Below are 24,476 nucleotides of genomic sequence, written 5' to 3'. Positions count from 1 at the left end.
TAGGATTTTATTTTTTATTTACACAGACAGCTGGAATAAGATAGCTAATATTCTTATTTACAATCACATTAACTGCATTTTTTCTACAGAGTTTTTATCTGGTTTCTCTCTACAGGATACATTACCAGCTCCAGACAGTAGTCATGCTCTACAGATGATTTGTGTGACTGTAGGCCACAGCAAAATACCCAGTGAGTGTGTGACTTAGCACGCTCTTGGTCTATAGGTCTAGGTTAGAAGTTAGGGTTCAGCAGAGGGGTCTAAGGTACAGCAGGTCAGGGGTGGGGACAGGGATTGGTAGAGGTCAGAGGTGGGACAAGGTCAAAGGCGGAGGAGGTCCAGGGTTGAGGGAGTCGGGGGTCAGTTCTCTGAGGAGTCAGTCTCCTCTGTGGAGCCATCGCTCTCCATCTCAATCCTCTTGCGGTGGTGCAGGGACTTGCGAGGGGAAGCCTTCCTGGGGGGCTCCTTCAGCCCTGGAGCACTGCTGCTGCTGTTGGACGTGGGGCTGATGGCGACCTGGGAGATCCTGGAGGGTTAGGGTTAAGGCTAGTAAATTACTTTGTAAATTGCCTCTGGAAAACCCCTCTATAAATACAATCCAGTATAACATGTCTGGGTAGATAGAGGACTAGAGCATGCTGCGTCCCAGAAGACTCACAGCTTCTCCACCTCCTGGTCCATTTCTGGGTCAATGAGCAGCTCAGCCTTGTTGGGCAGAGCGCCTGGGTAAAAACATCAGGTCTAATTATCAACACTGAATAGTATGATAAAAACATCTCACATCCACTAAAGCCGCCTTTCCACCTCAACTCACCAGGGGCCTCATGTATAAAGGATTGCGCAGCTTTCATACCAGAAGATGGCGTACGGCCAAAACTCAAAAAGTACCTACGCACAGAAATATTCACATGTATAAAACCGGTCGTACGCCAGGTCCTGCGCACCTTTCCTTTATAAATCACAATCAACGTGAGATTGACCGCACGTGAACGACCCACTGACCCCGCCTTGCCTCCTCCCATAAATGAATATGCAGACGGACTATAAATGCGCTCCTGAGGTCATTTCTTTGTCTGAATTACCGTATTTCTTCGAATAAACGCCGCCCTCGAATAAACGCCGCACCAAAAATGAACGTTATTTAATAGACAGTGAGCTCGAGGTTCTGACAACAGAGGTGGAGGCGAGAAAATGTGTCCTGTTTGTCGGCCTGCCATCAGGTATTACGGACAAAAGAAAGTCGGCGGAGTGGAAAACTGTCACTATTTGCGCCCTTTCTTGTTTTTAACCTGTAGCACTTTGAGATTTAGCTAAATATAAAGTGCATTACAAATAAAATCATTATTATTATTATAGGGCCATAAATGATGTAGGTTCAGAGAACCGGACCATGGCAGAAATGAAGAAGAAATGGTCCGATGTAAAACTTTAAATGAAGAAACGAGTGGTGGCGCATCGTAACAACATGGCAGCTATAGGGTTAGCGTGACATGCATTTCCTGAGTGATTTTGTCGTTCGTTTGACACCCTCAAGTTTAACAGAAGTTATTAAGTGGTGGCGGATTAAACAGAAGGCTATATAGCATTTCCCGTTTGGGGTTTTGGCATTTTGATGTGATCATCCACATTAATGATCAAACTTTTATTTTTATGTTTTTTGAATAGTCAATGTCATAAACGTAGTAGTGGAAACTTTATTTTGTAATGTTTGGTGAGTTTCGGCACTTTTCAGTTAGAATTCGCAGAGCCAGACAAGACTTTGCGGACGGTCCGCACATTCTCACGTCTGCTCAAAAGTTTCCGTGACGGCCCGCACATTCTCACGTCAAGTAAATCTTTATACATCACACCGTGTGCGTGAAAACCGGCGTACGCAAGTTTTTGTGTGTACGCAACGTTTATACATGAAGCCCCAGAACTTGTCCTCCTCAGAAATACTTTTAAAGGAACTAAAAGGTTCCTTCAGCCCATTGTTAGTCGTATTTCTACCACAAGAACTTTCCTCAGAAGATTAGGTAAATGAGTACGCTATTGTACGCATCTCACTGTATCAAAGAAGTCAAACCACCAGTTGGTCCACCAGCCAGAGACACTTCTATTTGTGTAGTCCTTGACTTTCTTATAATCTTGCTTTAGCTAAAGCTTGCTTTAGCTTCTCTCAGCACTGTTTCAGACTTGTTGATCTATCGCATGTTCTTCTGTTCTCCATGTTGTTCAAATGTGCGGCCGCAGAATGTTAAATTGGAGCTTGAAAATGTGTTTTAAAAATGTAATGCTACTGCAAGCACTCAACCAATCATAAATGTTCAGTTCTGCAAGCCTCACCAGCAAAAGTGGGGAGTATAATGTATTTTGGGAAGTACTTCTTATTTGGTTACTGCTTTTTGCACCCTCAGTTAGGGAGAAAAATTCCTGTAGTGGAAACGCAGCTTATGACAAATATAAGACAAGTTTCACACCCCAAACATGGCTTAGTCATAAGATTGATAAACATCAGACACTCAGTAAATATCTAGCTATAGTATGTATGATGTCTTACCAATATCCTGGTTGATGCCTTCATGCCTTGCCAGAGCCATGAGGAAGCTGTAGAATGAGACTTTCTGGCTCTGCTCCAGGACCTCTCTGATGGCTGGGGTGGAGGGGTGGCTGGACAGGAGCACACAAGTTCCACAACTCAAGACTCTTTGGTTACACACCCAACACTAGTCACCTACCAGTCCCAACCTATCAGGGGTGGGAGTAACACTAACAGCATTGGAGTTAGAGCCAGTTGGTCACAAAGCTACCATGTGTCTATACCCCTCAGATTACCATACAGGTATAGTGAGTTGGGCTAGTGTCTGTGACGGGGGTGAAAAACCTTACAAATATTACACTGTTGTTACCTGTGTTTGAACCTCTCACAGAGGCCCTCTATGCAATCCCCAAACAGACAGGAGTCCACCCCCTCCTGGGTGTCGTCCTCCTCAGCCGCCACCGGGTGGAGCTGCTCCACTGAGGTGGAGGTGGGAACGATGACTGTGTTGGGGCTTTTGCCTGACAGCAGGTCCTGGTAGATCATGGAAACACTCTCCAGGAACTCTGTAAATGGAAGGTACATGTATGTATCTATCAGGGGATCTGCCCTTTCAGGGGTGAATAGTAATTGTAGGAGCCAAATTATAATATAATATTGAAGTTTGCAATTATTATTTTATTTTGAAATTGTGTTATAACTGCTGCAAGCGTGGAGATTCTGTTAAAGATGAAGAAAATAAAATACATCAAAGGTCAGGCATCTGAGTCTTGTGAGTAGTTCAACTTTGCACAACTAACGAAAGAAATTGCAAGCTAGCCACAGATATGCGTCAGAACAAAACTTTCAACCGACACACATGAGTAAGTGGTGAGGATTAACGACAAGAATTTGGACATGAAATTTTGCCACTACAGTAATGATGTATTCAATACCTTTAGATATCCACAGGTAAATAGGGACAAGGGATTTATTTGGGACAAGCAAGAATCCCTAGAAATGGTGGCTTACCCTCAAAGTAGAACTGCAGTTGGAATGAGTAGAGGAAGTCGGAAAAGGACAGCAGGCAGTCCATGGCATCTTCCATCAGAACAATCCTAGTAGAACGGATTATATCAAGGAATATGAGCGACGACTACGGTAATTATCCTAATATGTTCATGAGGTAATAAGACAAATACCACAACTGACCTGGCTGCATTCTGAACCATCTCCAGTGGGAAGTCTGGACAGAGGAGCTGCAGCAGGGAACTATACTCTAGCATGGCCAGGAGGTCTGGGAAAGTAGGGAAACACCCAGTACATAATAGAATAGAATATCAGAAAATGGAAATTAGTACTAAGATGAACACATGCAGACATACATTCATGTGCAGAAACAAATCATAATCATATGCTGAACCACACAGGCACAGAGAGGATAGACAGATGGATGAACAGACTGACAGACAGACAGACATATGGACAAATGGATTGACGGACAGACATTAGGCCTACCTCCATTCTTCCCAATCTGCCTGTAGCACCTCCAGAAGACTCGGATGAAGGAGGCCCTGTTGTGAGGTGTGGCCTTGATGTAGCTGTACTCCCTGAAGAGGACATGGTTGCCATTCTTCACACTGCTAAAGCTGGGCACAGAGGAAACACAACCACATTCTCACATTCTTACAGAAAGAGCAAAGAAAGCAAATCTGGAACTTTGTTATTCAACACCCTTTTATATTGCCAAAGTGAAGAAGCAAGGATGGGTTCTGAAAGACCAGGGGCCTCATGTATAAAACATTGCGCAGCTTTCATACCAGAAGATGGCGTACGGCAAAAACTTGAAAAGTACCTACGCACAGAAATATTCACATGCATAAAACCGGTCGTACGCCAGGTCCTGTGCACCTTTCCTTTATAAATCACAATCAACGTGAGATTGACCGCACGTGAACGAGCCACTGACCCCCCCTTGCCTCCTCCCATAAATTAATATGCAGATGGACTATAAATGCGCTCATGAGGTCATATCTTTGTCTGAATTAAAATGTCTAAACGCAAAAAATAAACATTTCACAGACTGTGAGATCGAGGTTCTTACAACAGAGTTGGAGGCGAGAAATGTGTCCTGTTTGGAGGCCTGTCATCAGATATTAGCAACAAAAGAAAGTCGGCGGAGTGGAAAACTGTCACTATTTGCGGCCTTTCTTTTTTTTAACCTGTAGCACTTGAGATTTAGCTAAATATAAAGTGCATTACAAATACAAATATAGCTGCAAGCAGCGATGCGGGTTCCTCCGCAAAATATTATAAACATGTACACTGTTGAAGATGGAGAGTTGGACAACAAGAGAGCAAAACTACTTCATGTTTGGCCAACAACAATAGGCTGAATGGGGATTTGAACTCATGAGCATAACGTCACAAGTCAGTCTCTCTATCCTCTCTTCTACACACCAACTGTTGAGATTGTATGAGTAGAAAGGGCAGAGTATGAGCTTTGGTCAGCTTTGGGACAAAGGTTAAGAAACGGTTGACATTTCAACCAATGTGGACACTTACATAAATACACCCCTTTCAGACATTTTGTATTGTATTTCTCATTCCATTTCACCCTATATAAAGACACATCTGCCCGCACACTATCCCCATCCATGCTGTTTCCCTCTCTCCCAGCGCAGGTCATGCCAAAGCAGAAATGCTGCAGCAGCCGCATGAGGTTTTGATGTAGTCCAAAAACTACCTCCCACAATCAATACATATCATCCGCAACACTGTTTTCAAACTTTCTCAAAGGTGGCTTGAAAACCACGGATATTCATTTTCTTCTTGAGTAGATCTCAAGAATAGTTTCATAGGCAACTGGCTAGGGTACTATGAGGGGCCGTGAGAGACATTATTCAGAATACCCTCCTCTCACACACACAACTGAAATGCTCTCACACACACTACTGAAAAGCTCTCACACACACATATGAAAAGCTCTCATACACACGTATGAAAAGCTCTCACACACACTACTGAAAATCTCTCACACACACTACTGAAAAGCTCTCACACACACTACTGAAAAGCTATACGCTCACACACACACTACTGAAAAGCTCTCATACACACTACTGAAATGCTCTCACACACACTACTGAAAATCTCTCACACACACTACTGAAAAGCTATACGCTCATACACACTACTGAAAAGCTCTCACACACACTACTGAAATGCTCTCACACACACTACCGAAAAGCTCTCACACACACATATGAAAAGCTCTCATACACACGTATGAAAAGCTCTCACACACACACATATGAAAAGCTCCCATACACACATGAAAATTTCAGTTAAAACGGAAGGTGTTTCAGTTGAAACGGAAGGTGTTTCAGTTGAAACGGAAGGTGTCTCAGATGAAACGTAAGGTGCCTCAGATGAAACGTAAGGTGCACAAGGATGTCAGCTCAACCATGTGCTCAACAGCCTTCAAGCAATTTAGCCGAAGCAACGGCGTTACTCAACATATTGGCCTCAGCAGAGACAATCAGAACGCTGTCTAACGCCTGGGACACACTGGCTGCGAAGCACCTGGAAGCGCCGCGCAGCGCCACGACCGGCTACGATCGGCTACGACTGAGCAAAAGCTGTTCACTCCAGCGTGCATTTCTCCGCGCCGGTCACCAAGCCTTTCAGCTACTCTGAGCTTTCCTTTACGCTGACATGGTACTTAAACATGGCATTGGCTATATCCCAGCATTGATCCTTATCTAGCCCACGTTGTCCTTGTAAAATTGTTGCTGGGGGTCATACGACTCCCTATGCTTTTAACTTCGAGAATTAATTTGATGTCGTCCATCTCCTTGAATTTCTCGCTGATTTTAGAAATCGACTTGGGGGTTCTCTCTCGGTAGGCTGTGTCTGAACGCGTGTGTGTTGTGTGCAACGCGTGACAACTCGCGTTTCTCTCAAACAAACAAAACAAATACGGGCATGCCAGCTCAACAGATCAATCCGTTTATTTTCATTCGTTTTCATCAGGGTAACCACATGTAAAGGCTGTTCGTTACCAACATTGTGTAGTTAAGTTTAATATAGGGTGAATATTGGTAAAGTAGCTAGGGTACGTAGATCTCCAAAGTAATATAAAAAAATATATATAAAGTCTACAACTTTACAAATGTTCACCTTATTCTACAATTAATGTATGGCGGCTATGCTGTATCGGGGCCAACCTGGATGGCCAGTCAAGATTGTTGGGGGTATCAAATTGGTCACATCACTGGATCCCTGTCTGGCCTCATGTTCATAAAGCAAGTTGCGAAAGCATCTATACAATGATCCTAGTAGATTACTCACATCACTATCATCATGATCATATCTGGACACAGCAAGAAATGCAGATAGAGTTGTGTATGATCACCAAGCTCTCTATAAAGCCTCTCCTGACCGAAATTGTTGGACTCCTCACTTTGCAATGACTCAATGCATTGCAGAGCACTAGTAAAAAAACGTACTATATCCTCTTCATTGCCTCTCACCTCAAAAAATAAAGTTTGGACGTGAAAAACAAAGAGGATCAGGTGAACATGCATTGTAGTTGAAGTACTACTTCAAATCCAGTAAAAGCACATGCACTTCCTGTCATGTACTGAATGTCATTACTAGGCTACCGTGGTTGTCAGGAAGTAGTATTGTGTAGGGCGGCAAATAAAGTGGCTGGCGCCAGGTGCAACACCAAGGAATCTCTGGTCATGGTTTAATTCAGAAGATCGATAAATACAACCATTACACTTCCTAGTGTGGACTTCCTCGTATTCACCACTGAACTGTTATATTCCACAATATTATGCAAGAGCATTTCAGTTGTGTATATGAGCACATTTCACTAGTATGTGTGAGAGATTTTCAGTAGTGTGTGTGAGAGCATTTCAGTAGTGTGTGAGAGAGCTTTTCATATGTGTGTGAGAGCTTTTCAGTAGTGTGTGTGAGAGCATTTCAGTAGTGTGTGTGAGAGCATTTCAGTAGTGTGTGTGAGAGCATTTCAGTAGTGTGTGTGAGAGCATTTCAGTAGTGTGTGTGAGCGTATAGCTTTTCAGTAGTGTGTGTGAGAGCATTTCATATGTGTATGTGAGAGCTTTTCAGTAGTGTGTGTGAGAGCTTTTCAGTAGTGTGTGTGAGAGCATTTCAGTAGTGTGTGTGAGAGCTTTTCGGTAGTGTGTGTGAGAGCTTTTCAGTAGTGTGTGTGAGAGCATTTCAGTTGTGTGTGTGTGAGTGTATAGCTTTTCAGTTGTGTGTGTGAGGGTATTCTGAATAATGTCCCTCACGGCCCCTCATAGGGTACAGCCCACGTCCAGCTCCTTGCGAGTATAGCCTCTGATTGTACGATCGCCGACTCTCTTTTCCGATTAAACTACACGACATGCACACTCAGGGTGACCAACAAGATTATATTAAATAACAAACAATAACATTACAAACATCTAACTGAACGAAGACAACAACTGAAATCCCTCGCATGGTCGTTGTAACCGAACTATTTTCCACAAGTCTTTGCGTTTTTTGACATACCGCACTGCATACTCAAGAGCGCTGACAGCTGATTATCTAGCTGTGCTCCGACTGCGTGATATGACGAGATGCTAGTGACGCGCTAAGGTCTCTGAGTCTCCTGCATTAACAAGTTCTGCTCGATTACCAAGCTATTTTTACTAATGTTTTGTTAGCTATTGAATGGTAATGCAAGCTAGCTAAAAACAATGTTAGTTAGCTTGGCTAAACTGGTTTTCATAGCAACAGAAATCAACAAATCAGATCAGTCGAACTTTATTCAGAAAGGGGGGATCTGTATTAATGTCTGCGCCTCTCTGTCACCAACTGTCTCTGGAGTGGAGGGTGGGGGCTTCATATCCAACAAATTACACCCCTGAACTTTTAAAACAGATCTAATGGCCTACTACAATTGTAAATATCCTATGGCTTCTTCTCCAATTGGGCCTCGATACAATGTCATCTAATATTTTCTGCCCATTCTGCACAGTTTTTGGGGACTTTCTACACCAGCACCCGTTGCCCAGTCCCTCTATTCTGCCCTACTACATGTGTTTTCCAACACCAGTTGCAATCAACCCTGGGTTATAGCCCTTCACCATTGCATGGTGCCATTCATTCTTCACAGGTCACACCCATCAAGTCAAAGTGAATAGTAACTGGTCCAACTCCATGTCCAAGCCCATGGTATCTGTGGAGGAATACAGTCATCACACTTGTCAAACCCTCCCCACACAAGTCCAATGACTTAATAACTTTCGTGTAGGCCCATACTATAGCAGTTTGCAGACATACAACACAGATGAGACTCAAGAGAGTGAATTAGAGATAATGGTAATGGGAGGGTGTTGCACTTTTCTGCTTCTCTTTTCTCCACTCACTTCTTTACCTTCTCACGCTTTCCAATTGTTTAAACAAATCTCTATATTCTATTATCTCTGTATCCTGCACAAAAGATGACTGTGTACTGTATATAAAACATTCCGGCATATAAATCCACGTATCTCCACACTCAGATCCTGTCACCCTTCCCCAGTCCGCTGCTGTTTTCAACTAACCTATATACTACAACAGCATAATACAATTGCTGAAATTCAGTTATGGCTTGTGATTTTGGAAAGCCACCCCAGGATTTCAGTGGCCCCATCTGGCCACTCCTATAAAACATTTCTGGGGGTGCCACTGCTTTTGCCTGTTAATGCCTGCACTGCAGTGAAGAAAACTATATGACAACAATAATGTTTAATGTAACTGGCCCCTCTAACAGAACCTCTGGCCCCAATGTAACTGCTGCCCCCCCCCCCCCCCCCCCTAAAGCTAGTATACTAACTTTAAGCACAGAAGTGTAGGCTGATATACAAATCGTCACAAGCAGAACCAAAATTTTCTTTCAAAGGAGAATTTTTAAATTGTGTGTCACAGGGTATGAATGCATTGATGTAGGCTAAAACGTGTTGTACATTGATGGATGTAAGGACAACAATTGTATTGTCCCTACAATGGCCTTTTGCAAAATTGAATAGATTTAAATGTAATGTTTTGGGTCAAGTTAACTCTACATTTAATCCAAACTGAATAAAAGTTACATGAGAAAATAATATTATGTTTTTTTATAAATAAAAAGGGAAGATTTGCTCAATGATTGCCTCGATGCACTTCATTAAAGTTCAGGGGTGTAATTTGTTGGATATAAAAGATGCAACACAGACAAAGGAAATCAGATTTTCCGGGGAACCCTCTCGTTGCTGCTCCGTGCTGTTTTTGGATTTTGAAGAAGTTGAATTTGGACATAGAATATGATCAGAACAGAAAAGTATCCACAACAGTGTCAGTTGTGTGTCTATGTAAACTGCAAAGGTAGCACACATTTACATTTACATTTAGTCATTTAGCAGACGCTCTTATCCAGAGCGACTTACAGTAAGTACAGGGACATTCCCCCCGAAGCAACTAGGGTGTGTGGAAGAAATTGCGATTTCCGGTGTGCTTACATTATTCACTAATCAATATAACTAGTCATTGGATACTAGTTAGTATGTTCTCATGTAAGCTTGCTATTAATAAGAGTAGATGGTGTCTATGTGTCAGGGTTAATAGATGTTCGTGATCAGGAGAAAGTACTGGGTAAACGTCCTTGGTCATGACTACAAGGAGAGCGCCAACTATGATCTCTCTAGTCTGAGTGGTCATGTGTTGGGAGCTGTGAATCTCTTCCTCTGAGACTGTTGTAACGTCATTACTGCCTGACTGTCACTATCTATGTTTACATTCCTGTGCCCTATAAAAGATGGTCCTCCGGCTTTCAGAGCTGAGAGAGACATGATTGAGACCTAAGCCTGGTGTTGTGTGGTCATTTATTGTCAGAGGTCTGGTTTTCTCTCCCAATCTGCAGATTGATAATACTTATTAAAATCCAGAACTCAACTGAACTTAGTCACTCCGTTTATGAAGAGACGGACAAAACACTTTCTTCATCAATTGGCGTTGTCGAGCAGCAGGATTGCAGAACCAGATCCAGGAGAGACCCACGGCAGCACCAGTATAAAGCAGAACCCGTGGTGCACAAAACTAAATGGTAAGGGGATCCTTTTCCAAAACCCCATTCACGGACTGCTTTATGCTTGGTGCGCCTGCTGTCCCTCTGCGATGCTGGTAACGTAAACAATTTAAGAACCTTTTATTGTGACGTTCAGTTGGGAGCCTGGTCTTAGCAGACCAGAGTCTGCTAGGCCTCAACAGGAGGAAGATAATATTAGAGTTTTGGTTTAGTAAATTTGGGTCATTAATTGACTTGCTATTTTTACTTTGTCTTGGTCAGAGTTGGCAAACTCTGATAGCGTACAAGAACTCTGGTCGTGTGAAGTATTGAAAAAGTATGTAAAACAATCTGTGTTCTTGATCTGAGGCAAAGGATCTGTTAAGAGAATATGTCCCATACTCTTGATCTGGGGAAAAGGATCTGATAACAGAGAGTATGGTTTTACAGATGCAGACCAGGGGTGAACCAAACAAGGAAAGGTATGTGTTTCTTTTAAAATGCACGTTTACAGCTGAAAACTTTAGTTGAACAGACATCTTATGTTGGTTTGAATTGTATTAAGTTGAATTGTAACTGTATTAAGTTTTGTGTTGGGCTTTTCTCTTTTGAACAGAGATCTTAGTGGGACTTTTATTTTGGTTTGAATTGTAACTGTATTAAGTTTTGTTTTGGGCTTTTCTTAAGACCAAGCACAGTAGGTGGGCGGTCATAATGTATCAGGGTCACAGGCTTTATGCGAGAGACCAACTTTTAAGGGTAAAGTGGTAAAGGGGCAGTTAGGCTTTTAACTGACAAGCTTGGCATTTAATTATCAGCGAGGGACACAATCAAATACTAAGGGAAAGATATAGACTGGCAGTTTATGAATTAACTCGTCCCTTTTAAGCACGAATTGTGGTTATTTTGTTACTTATGGAGTTGAGGAAATTATTGTATGCGCGTTCCCAAAGAGTTGGGTCTTTGTAGGCGCGTCCCATGATCGAGCGCCGGAGGGCGAGGATAGTTTGGCTTGAAAAAGGCCATATTTGTAGTTCACTACCACATGATATTGTAGTTCTTTTATTCTTCAATATTGTGACCGTTTTACAGTGCTATGAGATTGTGCGACTGTTTTATAGTGCCATGTGATTTTGTGACTATATTCTAAAGTGCTGTGTGATTCTTGCTGCAGTAAATCATAAGAGCCTACCGTTATGAGATTCGTTACAGATACTTTGTAATTCAGTATGGGTAATCTAGCTTCCAGTACAGGAGCGATAGAGACGTTGTTAGTCCAGCCCGATATATGATTTGATTTACATGGAATTCAAGCAGTGTCAAGCATTGAGAGATGGCATGCGTGGATTAATCATGACCCGAGACATTGTTTTCCGCTGGAGTGAACGTTTGATGTAAAAAAAAATATATATATAGGAGAGTTTAAAAGCGGTTTTGAAAGACAAGGAAACAAGTCGGACGTGTAAACAATTTGTCAGCTGGCCAATGTTTATGATATGGTTAACTGAAGCTACGAGACGACGTGGCATTGTCTATCTTGAGAAAATACAATCAGATCAAGCTAAAACGGATTCTGATAGAGAAGCAAGAAATGACCCGGAGCGTCTTGAGACAGAGAAAAGATGATCAGACTGAACAAAGTCATAAAGTGAGGGAACTCAAGACATTGCTCGAACATGTTAACATGAAGTTGCTTGAACAGACTAACAGTGCCAAAACTAATTGTGAGAAGTCAGTAGTTGTGAAACAGGCTGAAGGTAGCGCTAATTCTCAAGGGAAACAAGAGAGTCTACCAAAGATTTGTAGCCTATTTACCTACAATGAAGATGATGTTGTTGCTATAGCTGTGGCTATGCAGAGGAGAGCCAGAGACAGGGAAAATGCATTATTAGGGGAAGCAGCGGGTCAGGTGCAGCCAGAACAGAACCTACAAGAGAAGGTTTATATCACAGCAAAACATGATGGGTGAGGTTAACCAGGAAGGCCTGTCAGTTGAACCCCCAGGTATCAATGAACCCTATGTGTGCATATCCAGGTCCTGATGTATGACAGCCTATGTACCTTTATCGCCCATGGTCAGTGACTGAGCTGAGGGAGCTAGGAAAGGGATTTCCTGACATGAGAGGACTCAGCAACATTTCTAAGAGATTTGCAAATATAGCTATCAATGCCAACATACCTACTTTTATTGATTTGAATCAAGGCTTAGAGGGTGAACTCCAGACCGGTATGTTGAGAAAACTTAAAGCATAGGTTTCTGATGGTGTTTAATGGCAGTAATACTGGAGGGGTGTTGCTTGACTGGAGCAAAGTGTATGATCGCAAACAGAAAAGATGAGGATCCTACAGATGATCTGGAAAGACTTACTAGGATTTTCTTTTTTTGAAAAAAAAACAAAAAAACATTCTGGTTTTACAGCAGCTGCATCCCCATGCCACTTTATCATGTGTTCATATGTGGATCGCTTCCTGAACTCCAGGTAGAAGTTAAGAAACAGGTTCTAAATTGGGAGAACAAAAACTGTTGATATGATTATGGATTATGTCAAACATAATTGTACATTGATGCAGGAGAATGCAGGAAAGAAAGTTGAGAAATTAATGACATTGCAAATGAATGTCTTACAGAGAATAATATATGTACATTTTTTTCAAAAAAAATAAAAAAAATAGGTTCAAATCATTGAGGTTAGAGTCCTCTAAAAAATAGGGTTAGAGTCCCTGAGGTTAGAGTCCTCTAAAGTAAAGAAAAAAATAGGTTCAAATCCTTGAGGTTAGAGTCCTCTAAAAATAATAATAATCAAGAATACGGGAGGCAGAGAGCTTCTCTTTTTTCAAGTAAGACCCAGAGCTACTAGGTTAGCCAGTTCAACAGTATACAGTACCCAAATCAATGAGATGATAGTGGTAGTTTCTGGGGTTCCTGTGGACACAACTGTCAGTTAGCTCTTATGGGTGGATAGATGGATCTTTGATAGATGAACATGTATTTCTTTCAACTATGTAAAAGTAAGTAACAAGTAAATCTGTTGGAAAGGAATTTGTTGTGCAAACTGAACCGAAATGAAATGCACTACTGACTTTTTCTTATCTATTCCTTAGGATAAAGAACACTTGGCCTAGCAATCCCATACACATCCCCCAGCAGTGGAATGCAGAGATTTTAGCGACCGCAGATGTGGCCTTGCTAGAAGCTGGGCCTGAGCTACTGTGGTCCACACACGCTTATCATATTGGGCGCATTAAGAATGCTACCCCAGTTGTTATCATTGTTTGTAGTACGACTCTTGAGAACCGTACCTCAGTATGCTAGTAATAGAGAAGTAGGGAAAGGTATTGTCCCAGTTATTAATGCTTTGTTGAAACAAGGAGTCATAGGTAGACTTTAGGTCAATTTGATCCTTTAATGCTAATAAAATACTTGGAAGTTTATTATGGGTTTATAAGCAGGTAATGCCTGTGTTATACATCCTGTTGTGCCTAACCCTGTTACGATACTTAGCAAGTAACCCTGTTACTTTCTAGCTCTGTGAATGACTATTGTTTGCTTTCTTTTCTGTTACCATTGCAGAAGAGAGCCAGTATCTGTTTGCATTCACGTTTCGCCAGGTCCACTATACATTTCAGTTCTACCACAGGGGTACACCGAATCACCTACGTTGTTTAGTCAAGCATTACGAGAGGACCTCCAGGATGTCACCTTAGCAGCCGGCTCTACTCTGGTGCAGTATATTAATGACCTTTTTGATATGTTCTAAGAATCTTGCCTCCTGCCAACAGGACACTATTGCTGTGCTACAGGCACTGGCTGAGAAGGGCCACAAGGCCTCAAAGGCAAAACTGCAGTTATGGTCTTAGGAGGTCAAGTATCTGGGCCATACACTCAAAGGTACAGAGCATCTATTGACGCCTGATAGAGTGGAGGCCATCCGATGGATACCGAAGCCTAGAACACCAAAACAACTCAAGTCTTTTTCTAGGTTCAGCCGGGTATTGTCGTTAGTAGATCCTTGATTATGCTGTGTTGGCTAGACCTATCCTTGACTTAAGGAAGGAGACTGATACTCATTTGTTGTGGAAAACTGAAGCTGATAAATCATTTGTATCTCTCAAGCAGGCCTGGGCCCAGGCGCCAGCTCTCGGTCTGCCAGACTACACCAGGGTGTACTGACCCAGCAGTATGGTAATCTTAAGAGGCCTATTGCCTATGTGAGTTCTTCTTTAGATACTGTGGCAGCAGGTTTCCCCCCGTGCTTACGAGCAGTCTGTGCTGCGGCAACATGTGTGTAAGCAACTTCAGATATAGTGCTGGGGTCGCCCTTGGCAGTGATGGTTCCTCATGCAGTAAGTGCTTTTCTGTTACGCACCAAAACTCAACACCTGTCAGCCACTAGAGCTACAAAGTATGAACTGTAATTGTTGACTAAAAGTAACATTACAATCCATAGATGCTCCCCATTGAATCCAGCTTCATTGTTGCCCAACCCTGATGATGGTGAACCACATGACAGTGAGATGGTTGTCGATAAAGTGCTAACACCCAGACCTGATATGTTTGACAAACCTATGGATAATGCTGAACTTGTGTTGTACGTAGATGGATCTTTGTCCCGAGAATGGGATGGCTCTCTAAACTCCGGATATGCGGTCTGCACGGACAGTGAGACATTCAAATCTGGTAAACTGTCTCCACAATGCACTGCACAGCAGGCAGAGTTTTGCTTTGACAAGGGCATGTTGTTTGTCAGAAGGCAAGGTCGTAAATATTCACACTGACTCAAGGTATGGATTTGGAGTTACTTACGATTTTGGTGCCATATGGCGAGAAAGAGGTTTCATTAACTCCTCAGGTGGAGCAATCAAGAATGGAAAGATGATTGATAATTTGTTGTCTGCAATACTACTACAGAGAAAGCTAGCTATTGTTACTAAGTGTGAGGCTCATACTAACAATACAGATGATGTTTCAAGAGGAAATGCTAGAGCTGATTTAGCAGCAAAGGCTGCGGCCAACTCCTCTGATGTGTCCCAGGTCTCTATTTGTTTGTGTCTCAGCAACCGGAAACACGCACTCCCTCTCTTCATGTTGTGGCGGACCTTTGAGCCGCTGCTGATAACACTGAGAGGGATGATTGGTTATCTGTTGGCTGTGCGAAAGATTCCATGTGCATTGTTCCCTTGGTTGGCTCGCATGGCGCACGGATGTGCCCATACGAGCAAGGGGGGTATGGTCTCAATAGTAAATACAGATTGGTTTGCACCTGTTTTTTTCCACAAAGGCTTAGCAACATTGTGCTCAGTGTCATATTTACCAGCAGCATAATCCCGAAAAGGGACCAAAGAGAAGAGCCCACCCACCACCAAGTGGTCCTTTTATTAATTTACAAAATGTTGTACAACAACAAGTGTTGTAATTTTGAGTATGTACTTGTAATTGTTGACATGATCTCGAAATGGGTAGAAGCCTACCCATGTCGGAAAGTTGATTCTACCACGATAGCCAAGATTCTTATTATTAGAGATGTGATCTGTAGATATGGGATCCTCACAAGACTGTCCAGTGATAGAGGTTCACATTTCACGGGTCAAATTGTTCAGGAACTTTGTAAAGCGCTCCAGATCAACCAGCATTTTCACTGTCCCTACCACCCACAGTCTGCAGGGGCAGTGGAGAGGCAAAATGGAACTTTGAAAAACAAACTAGCCAAGATATGTGAAGAGACTGGCCTAAAATGGCCTGATGCACTCCCACTAGCTCATATGGCCATGTGCCCAGAGGAGGAATGGACTTTCCCCACACAAGATAGTTTTAGGGAGACCAATGAAATTGCCTGTCTCTCCCCCACTATCATTGAAACAGATGGATATCCACCAGATGGATGATACAATGTTAAACTTTTGTTTTGCCCTAACTAGAGCAACCAGGGTTGTGCATTCACCGGTGAAAGCTGCCCGCTGGGGAGCCATGTCATCCCTATCAACCGGGAGACTATGTGAAAGTGCACAAACGGAGGACTGCCCTCTCACCAAGATGGACCGGTCCATACCTGGTTTTCTCTTGGTGACTCACACAGCTGTAAAAGTGGAAGGTCGTCCGACATGGATTCATGCAACGGAGTGCAAAATGGCCCCTCCACCGAACAACACGGTGGAGGGTCCCAACGGAGAGCCAGGGGCCGGTGGAGGAGCAGGTGCACCCCCAAATGGTGCCTGCTCCAACTTGTCATTTGTCTCATCCCCACTGGGTTACTCCTCCAGGAGTACACCAAGGGGGGTGGAGACCCGTTTGCAGCGGCTGATCCGGGAGCAGGCTCCAGTCCAGCTGACCGATTTGAGCCAAACCAGGATCCCGCCATCCAGCACTCCAATCCAGGGGCGCTGAGAAGGAGGTCCCAAAGAGCACCCACCCGGAGGTGTTGAAGACCTCGAAAGGTGAGTCACATGAGGAGAAAGCCAGAGAGGGGCTGCTGTTGCTACCATGCCTCTCTCCCCCATGTGTGATTCATGAAGCAGATGACAGCACCCAGACGGGAAACCAGAGAGAGGAGCCTGGAGAGGGGAAGACACTTTCAGTCTTCCTCCGGCCTCTACATGAAGCAGATGACAGCACCCAGAAAGGGGACGAGAGGATACTGTGGTGGAGGCCCTCGGCTGTTTCAAGGAAACCGAGGCCGCTGCCGGAGCTACGATGAGAGATGAGATCCAGACATACTGACGCACACACCTGACAGACATTTACTGATACTGGACGCACGAGTCCACAGACATCGCATACATGAGCCACACCGAGAGTCACTATTGCACGCTCCCAATTATACTGATGTGAACATTGAGATTCATCATAAAGCACACATGAAGAACAATCTGTGCAACAACACCTTTCCGTGGACGGGAAAAAATGACTGGACGCAGCATTAGAGGGGACAGACCTTGCAGGGTTTGTGGTTAGAGTCCCAAGCATTCTGGAGGTTATCCAGGGATATCTGTCCCTCTGTCAATGGCTGATATGTGTAAGGTCAAGAAGTGGCCTTGTGTAGGGTTGGATGTAACAAATGTGACTGTTCTGTCGAACAAGTCAGTCATCTCTTGAATATGCCCCACCTGCATTGTTTTGTGTATGGCATAGTGGTACAGTGAGAGTGAAAAAATACATGCAAGGATACGGTTTCTATGTATGCTCACACTCTACTGGATGATTTGTAAGTTCAATTGTATCTGAGTTCAATGTTACTTGTCCTGTATACCATTTGAGCGGGTGACATAAATTCCTGATGTTGCTGACTATGCTATTCCTACACTTTTAGCATACTACAGAAGATGTAGTATATGTTTGATTAAATGTTTAAATAATTATGGGAAGGTATTTGGTAAAAATACATACATACCACACTGTGGTATGTATGCTAACAGCCTGTTGCATGATTTGCCTGTTGCAGATGGACCTGTAAGTATAAGGGCATCACCATTTTGGTCTCGTCGTGCAGCTAACAATGGCACCATGTGGGTATGTGTTAAGAGTGCTTATTATTTCCTGCCGGCCGTCTGGTCAGGAACGTGTTACCTTGGGTTTATTGTAGGAGCCCTCAGACCTGTAGATGGGTTGCCCCTGCACCCCTTTCCCAAACATTGGTGGCACCGCCACAAGAGAAGTATTATTAATGCAGATGCTAAGAAGCTGGGATCACATCACGTGGATTCAATAGTACTCAGTCACTTTTCACATTTTCAGTTGCCATTCTCCATGTGTATGGTGTTATCACTGCCTTTAGAGATATTAGGAGCTTAGCAGTAGGGTTGGAGTCCATTGGTAATGAGACAGCCGACGCCTTAACTGCAGTTGCGTCTGAGATGAAGGCCATGAGGCAGGTAGTGCTCCAGAACCGTATGGCACTGGATTATCTGTTGTCAGCTCAGGGAGGTAGCTGTGCTGTGATAGGTCATGACTGTTGTACTTTTATCCACGATGAATCTGCTAATATCACAAGTATGGCTGCTTACATTAAAACATAATGTCAGCTTTGGGGGGAACCTGAAGCTAGGAATTGTGCTGACTGACCTCCTCTGTTCGGGGTTTCTTTTTCGACTATCATTCAAATAGGAATCACTGGATTGGGCATGTTAATCGTTGTTGTGCTGATTGTGGTTTGCGCTTGGAAGATGTGTACTGCCTGCTGTGTACAGTGCTGTGCAGTAGGTTTTCGTAAGGCTGCCAGTAAGATTATGGTAGCCCAAATCAAGCCACAGACAAAAGCAAGCAAGACTGATGATAACTTTATTGCCCTGGGAATGACTGAAATGTCTGATATGTAATCTCAAGTACCAAGTGACTATTTTGCCAATGTAATAAAGCTGGCCATTTGCCTCCTTCTATTTTCCAACTGATATACAATGCTGTATGCAATGTGAATAGATCTGTCCTTGACCACAGATCAGTTAACAATAATTAAAGATGGTTACTTTATTACTTTTTATACTGTTTGAAATACTCTGAATTTAATGAACAGTGTTTGACCTATACCCTGATGTGTTGAGCTCACGAGAGCATGACCAGTGGGTATGTCCAGCAGAGAAATATTCCTATGTTTCTAGAACTATTGATAAACTAAGCAAAAAGCTATTCACTTCAATGATTTTGTACCTTTTCACCTGTGATTGGGTACTACCTAATATTTCTTCAAATCCTATAATCATGTATGCTGTGCTGAGTAGTTACAGATACTGTATTGTTTGATTGTTAAGGTTTTTAAATGGTATGAAACTTGTGAAATGTAAGGCACTACAGCAGGCCCCAGATAAACAGTTGATGAATGGTTGTTGTGTTGACGTTAAACGTCAAAAGGGGGGGACTGTGGAAGAAATTGCGATTTCCGGTGTGCTTACATTATTCACTAATCAATATAACTAGTCATTGGATACTAGTTAGTATGTTCTCATGTAAGCTTGCTATTAATAAGAGTAGATGGTGTCTATGTGTCAGGGTTAATAGATGTTCGTGATCAGGAGAAAGTACTGGGTAAACGTCCTTGGTCATGACTACAAGGAGAGCGCCAACTATGATCTCTCTAGTCTGAGTGGTCATGTGTTGGGAGCTGTGAATCTCTTCCTCTGAGACTGTTGTAACGTCATTACTGCCTGACTGTCACTATCTATGTTTACATTCCTGTGCCCTATAAAAGATGGTCCTCCGGCTTTCAGAGCTGAGAGAGACATGATTGAGACCTAAGCCTGGTGTTGTGTGGTCATTTATTGTCAGAGGTCTGGTTTTCTCTCCCAATCTGCAGATTGATAATACTTATTAAAATCCAGAACTCAACTGAACTTAGTCACTCCGTTTATGAAGAGACGGACAAAACACTTTCTTCATCAGGTGAAGTGCCTTGCCCAAGGACACAACGTCGATTGACACGGCCGGGAATCGAACTGGCAACCTTCAGATTACTAGCCCGACTCCCTCACCGCTCAGCCATCTGACTCCCATGACACATGACCTCAACTGACCTCAAGTAATTTAGGTGGGGGGAGGGAGGGTTGGGGAAGGTTTCTTGCACGGGTGTGATTGTCTTTTTCAACTGATACCGTCTGGCACTTTTGGCCTTGTTTGAACACAGAAAAGAGAAGCAGAAAAGTGCAACACCCTCCCATTACCAGTATCTCTAATTCAATCTCTTGAGTGTCATCTGTGTTGTATGTCTGCAAACTGCTATAGTATGGGCCTACACGAAAGTTATTAAGTCATTGGACTTGTGTGGGGAGGGTTTGACAAGTGTGACGACTGTATTCCTCCACAGATACCATGGGCTTGGACATGGAGTTGGACCAGTTACTATTCACTTTGACTTGATGGGTGTGACCTGTGAAGAATGAATGGCACCATGCAATGGTGAAGGGCTATAACCCAGGGTTGATTGCAACTGGTGTTGGAAAACACATGTAGTAGGGCAGAATAGAGGAACTGGGCACAAGTTACTGGTTTGGTCCCTGGTTAGTCCCCAAAAACGTGGCAGAAACAGCAGAAACTATTCTATGGCATTGCATCAAGGCCCAATTGGAGCAGAAGTCATAGGATATTTACAATTGTAGTAGGCCAATAGATCTGTTTTAAAAGTTCAGGGGTGTAATTTGTTGGATATAAAAGGTGAAGCACAGACAAAAGGGAAATCAGATTTTCCTGGGAACCCTCTTGTTGCTGCTCCGTGCTGTTTTTGGACTTTGAAGAAGTTGAATTTGGAATATGATCAGAACTTTGAAAAAAGTATCCACAACAGTGCCTCTGTCAGTTGTGTGTCTATGTAAACTGCAAAGGTAGCCCACATGACCTCAACTTTCTTACTATGATTGCCTCAATGCACTTCATTAAGACGTACAACAGAACTGAAAGCGTCATTTAGGTGGGGGGAGGGAGGGTTGGGGCGTGGACTGTTACTTGCACGGGTGTGATTGATACCGTCTGGCACTTTTGGCCTTGTTTGAACACACACTGGAGCGCCGTCTTGTAATGTTTCTAACATATATTAAAGAAACTTAATATATATTAAAGAAACTTGGGTTCATCAAAGATTTATTAACTAAGTAGCAACTAGCAAACGCGGTCAACATGTGCCTTCAGTTTTGTGTGTGTGTCTTCTACTAAAGAACCTGCTGCCATGTCGTCAAGATTGTAGGCCTGCAGATCACAGGGGAAAAAAATTAAAAGCTAGTCGTTGCTGCTGGACAGAATTTCTAGGCGCAGCCAGGGCGTTGAGGGGGTCCGGTGACCTCAGGATCGGGTCGCTGCTTTTTGCGGATGATGTGGTCCTGTTGGCTTCATCGGGCCGCAACCGAATGCGAAGCGGCTGGGATGGGAATCAGCACCTCCAAATCTGAGGCGATGGTTATCGACCGGAAAAAGGTGGAATGCAATCTCCGGGTCGGGGAGGAGATCTTGTCCCAAGCGGAGGAGTTCAAGTATCTCTGGGTCTTGTTCACGAGTGAGGGAAGGATGGAGCGCGAGATCGACAGGCGGATCGGTGCGGCGTCCGCAGTGATGCGGGCTCTGCATCGGTCCGTCGTGGTGAAGAAGGAGCTGAGTCGAAAGGCGAAGCTCTCTATTTACCAGTCGATCTACGTTCCTACCCTCACCTATGGTCACGAACTGTGGGTAGTGACCGAAAAAACGAGATCGCGAATACAAGCGGCCGAAATGAGTTTTCTCCGCAGGGTGTCCGGGCTCTCCCTTAGATATAGGGTGAGAAGCTCGGTCATCCGGGAGGGGCTCAGAGTAGAACCGCTGCTCCTCCGCGTCGAGAGGGGCCAGTTGAGGTGGCTCGGGCATCTGATAAGGATGCCTCCTGGACGCCTCCCTGTTGAGGTGTTCTGGGCACGTCCCACTGGGAAGAGGCCCCGGGGAAGACCCAGGACACGCTGGAGGGACTATGTCTCTCGGCTGGCCTGGGAACGCCTCGGGGTCCCCCAGGAAGAGCTGGTGGAAGTGGCCGGGGAGAGGAAAGTCTGGGCCTCCCTGCTTAGGTTGCTGCCCCCGCGACCCGACCCCCAGCAAGCGGAAGATGATGGATGGATGGGTCGTTGCTGCCCTCTGCTGTTCGCAAGTAATAACACACCCAATAGTTTCACATTTCTCCCCCTCTCTCTCTTTTTCACTTGTGCCAGTATGCATAATACGGCCGATCAAACAAATGAGTAAATGGCTCGTTATACCGTTTGTGTTATATGGATATTCCGGAATTCCAAAATGAAACAAAACAACGGAAACCAAGCCTTTCCCCATAATCTGGTTCTGACATCCAAAATGGACAAAACGATATTACGAGGCTATTTTTCATTTTTTGCAGATACCAGCATAAAGGATATGGAATAATCAAACAAACGAAAAATGGCTCGTAATACCATTTGTGTTATATGGTTATTCCGTTATTCCAAAATAAAACAAAACAACGGAAACCACGCATTTCCCCATCATCTGGTTCTGACTTCCGAAATGGTCAAATCGATATTACGAGCCTATTTTTCATCTTTTGCAGATATCAGCATAAAGGATATGGAATAATCAAAACAACGATTAATGGCTCGTTATACCATTTGTGTTATATGGTTATTTCATTATTTAAAAAAAACCGAAACAACCAAAAACAAGCCGTTATAATTAAATGTGTGTTCGACTTACTAAAGTGACAAAACGATATTACGGCCCTATTTTGCGTTTGTCAACACGGGTTGCAAAATAGAAAAATATGACGTTGGACAGTCAACCACGTACGCTGTTCGGGGGGGACATTTTGACCAGATTTGAATATTGGGGGGGGGGGGGGTGTACAGTGTCCCCCCCAATATGTATTATGATTACGGCCTTGGTTGACTCCATGGCTACGGCCTTGCCGCACATTCTCACGTCTGCTCAAAAGTTTCCGTGACGGCCCGCACATTCTCACGTAAAGTGGATTTTTATACATCACACCGTGTGCATGAAAACCAGCGTAAGCAAGCTTTTCGTGCGTACGCAACGTTTATACATAAGTCTTGGTTGCAATTTGGTTCTTTGTATGGTTTGCTGCACTTGCTAGTTAACTGCCCCATATTAATTCACCTAATGCCTTGCTGTGGCAACTGTACTTCAGCAAAATCCTAAAGCTGACTTACTACTCAGCAAAGTACCGAACCACGCCAAACTGGATGTATTCCTCCTTGTGTTCCAGTAGTTGAGTCACTGCATCATTTAGGTAGAAAAGCACATTCGTCTCGCCTGCATGGATGGAATTGGAAAGATGAAGAGGTTAAAGGCGGGGAATGTATATGGGCGAACCACAAGGTTTAAAAAATAACGTTGAAACTCAAGCACAGCGTTAGTTTATTATTCAAATAGAAATGCATTTGTCAAATGGTAATTGAAGGCGCAAATGACAATGTAATCCGCAATTCAGTTTGTATTATTTTGAATACAAATTTGAATGAACGCTTATTGTATTGCATTTCATATTGAAATGAAAATGTATTTGTCAAATGGCAATTAAATATGCAAATTGCCATTGCAATTGCCATTTGACAAATGCATTGTCATTATTCAAAATAATACAAACTGAATTGCGGATTGCATTGTCATTTGCACATTGAATTGCCATTTGACAACTTGTTTTCCATTTGACTTGCGGATTGCATTGCCACTTTGCGCATTGAATTTCCATTTGAATAAAGAGTCTAATAAACTTCCATACAGCGGAGCTGCTTCGAGGCTTAAATTGACTGACTGGCTGGTTAAGCTTGCATTTGTGCCTAGGCTAAATATATTCCGCTTGTAGCTTTATACTTTGGCTCTTTCTGCAGCTAGTCTAGTGCTACCTGGAAGTACAGTACTAACGTTAGTACACTAGCATTAACTCATCATATCAACACCATACGAACATCTGGTCTAGTACACACTTACCAAGGTATTCGTCCACTGAAAGAGCCGGATTGAATCGATTCATTTTCGTGCACATATTAGTATAGGTATTTTAAAAATCATACGTTTCTGGAGCTAGCTAGCTATCTGGTGTTACTTCAATTCTATAGTACCTAGCTCTAGCTAGAGCTAGCTACCATTTTGCAGTCGACTTCACATTAAGCTTCCATGGTTACAGTAGATGCTAACTCGTACGGGTAACCCTGTTTTGTAAACCAGCGTATCCTATGCGGGCGGGTTTCCCTTTACTGGAGAAGACGCAAAATAAACAACAACCGCACCACCAGCACAATGTTTTAAAAATCCTCTATGCACTACCCACACACACATACATACACACACTCATTATTTAATTAACTGTTACTCTCTCAAACCAACATATTCATAAAATACAAATAAGTAACTGTTTAATTTTCTGGGTCCAAAACATTAATATTTCACGCACAGTAGGATACTCTAGTCTAGAA

General features: G+C 43.3%; 1 protein-coding gene across 2 annotated transcripts; it reads right to left on the bottom strand.

The window, feature by feature from the left end:
- Positions 1-12: 12 nt before the first annotated feature.
- On the bottom strand, positions 13-24,295 carry cstpp1 (centriolar satellite-associated tubulin polyglutamylase complex regulator 1). 2 transcript variants are annotated; one of them, XM_062461526.1, is made up of 9 exons: positions 23,992-24,295; positions 23,211-23,313; positions 4,016-4,146; positions 3,710-3,794; positions 3,530-3,615; positions 2,889-3,084; positions 2,540-2,649; positions 659-722; positions 14-526 (listed from the first exon to the last, which is right to left on the bottom strand). In XM_062461526.1, the coding sequence occupies exons 1-9, from the start codon at positions 24,044-24,046 to the stop codon at positions 361-363; spliced, it is 996 nt and encodes a 331-aa protein (XP_062317510.1). In that variant the 5' UTR covers positions 24,047-24,295; the 3' UTR covers positions 14-360. The 2 variants fall into 2 exon arrangements, with proteins under 2 accessions (XP_062317511.1, XP_062317510.1); XM_062461527.1 differs by lacking the exon at positions 659-722 and having other exon boundaries at positions 13-526; positions 23,992-24,294.
- Between the last annotated feature and the right edge of the window lie 181 nt (positions 24,296-24,476).

The sequence above is a fragment of the Osmerus eperlanus genome, chromosome 5 (assembly GCF_963692335.1).
Source record: "Osmerus eperlanus chromosome 5, fOsmEpe2.1, whole genome shotgun sequence".
NCBI classification, from domain to species: domain Eukaryota; kingdom Metazoa; phylum Chordata; class Actinopteri; order Osmeriformes; family Osmeridae; genus Osmerus; species Osmerus eperlanus.
This window is presented reverse-complemented; position numbering and strand designations above follow the sequence as displayed.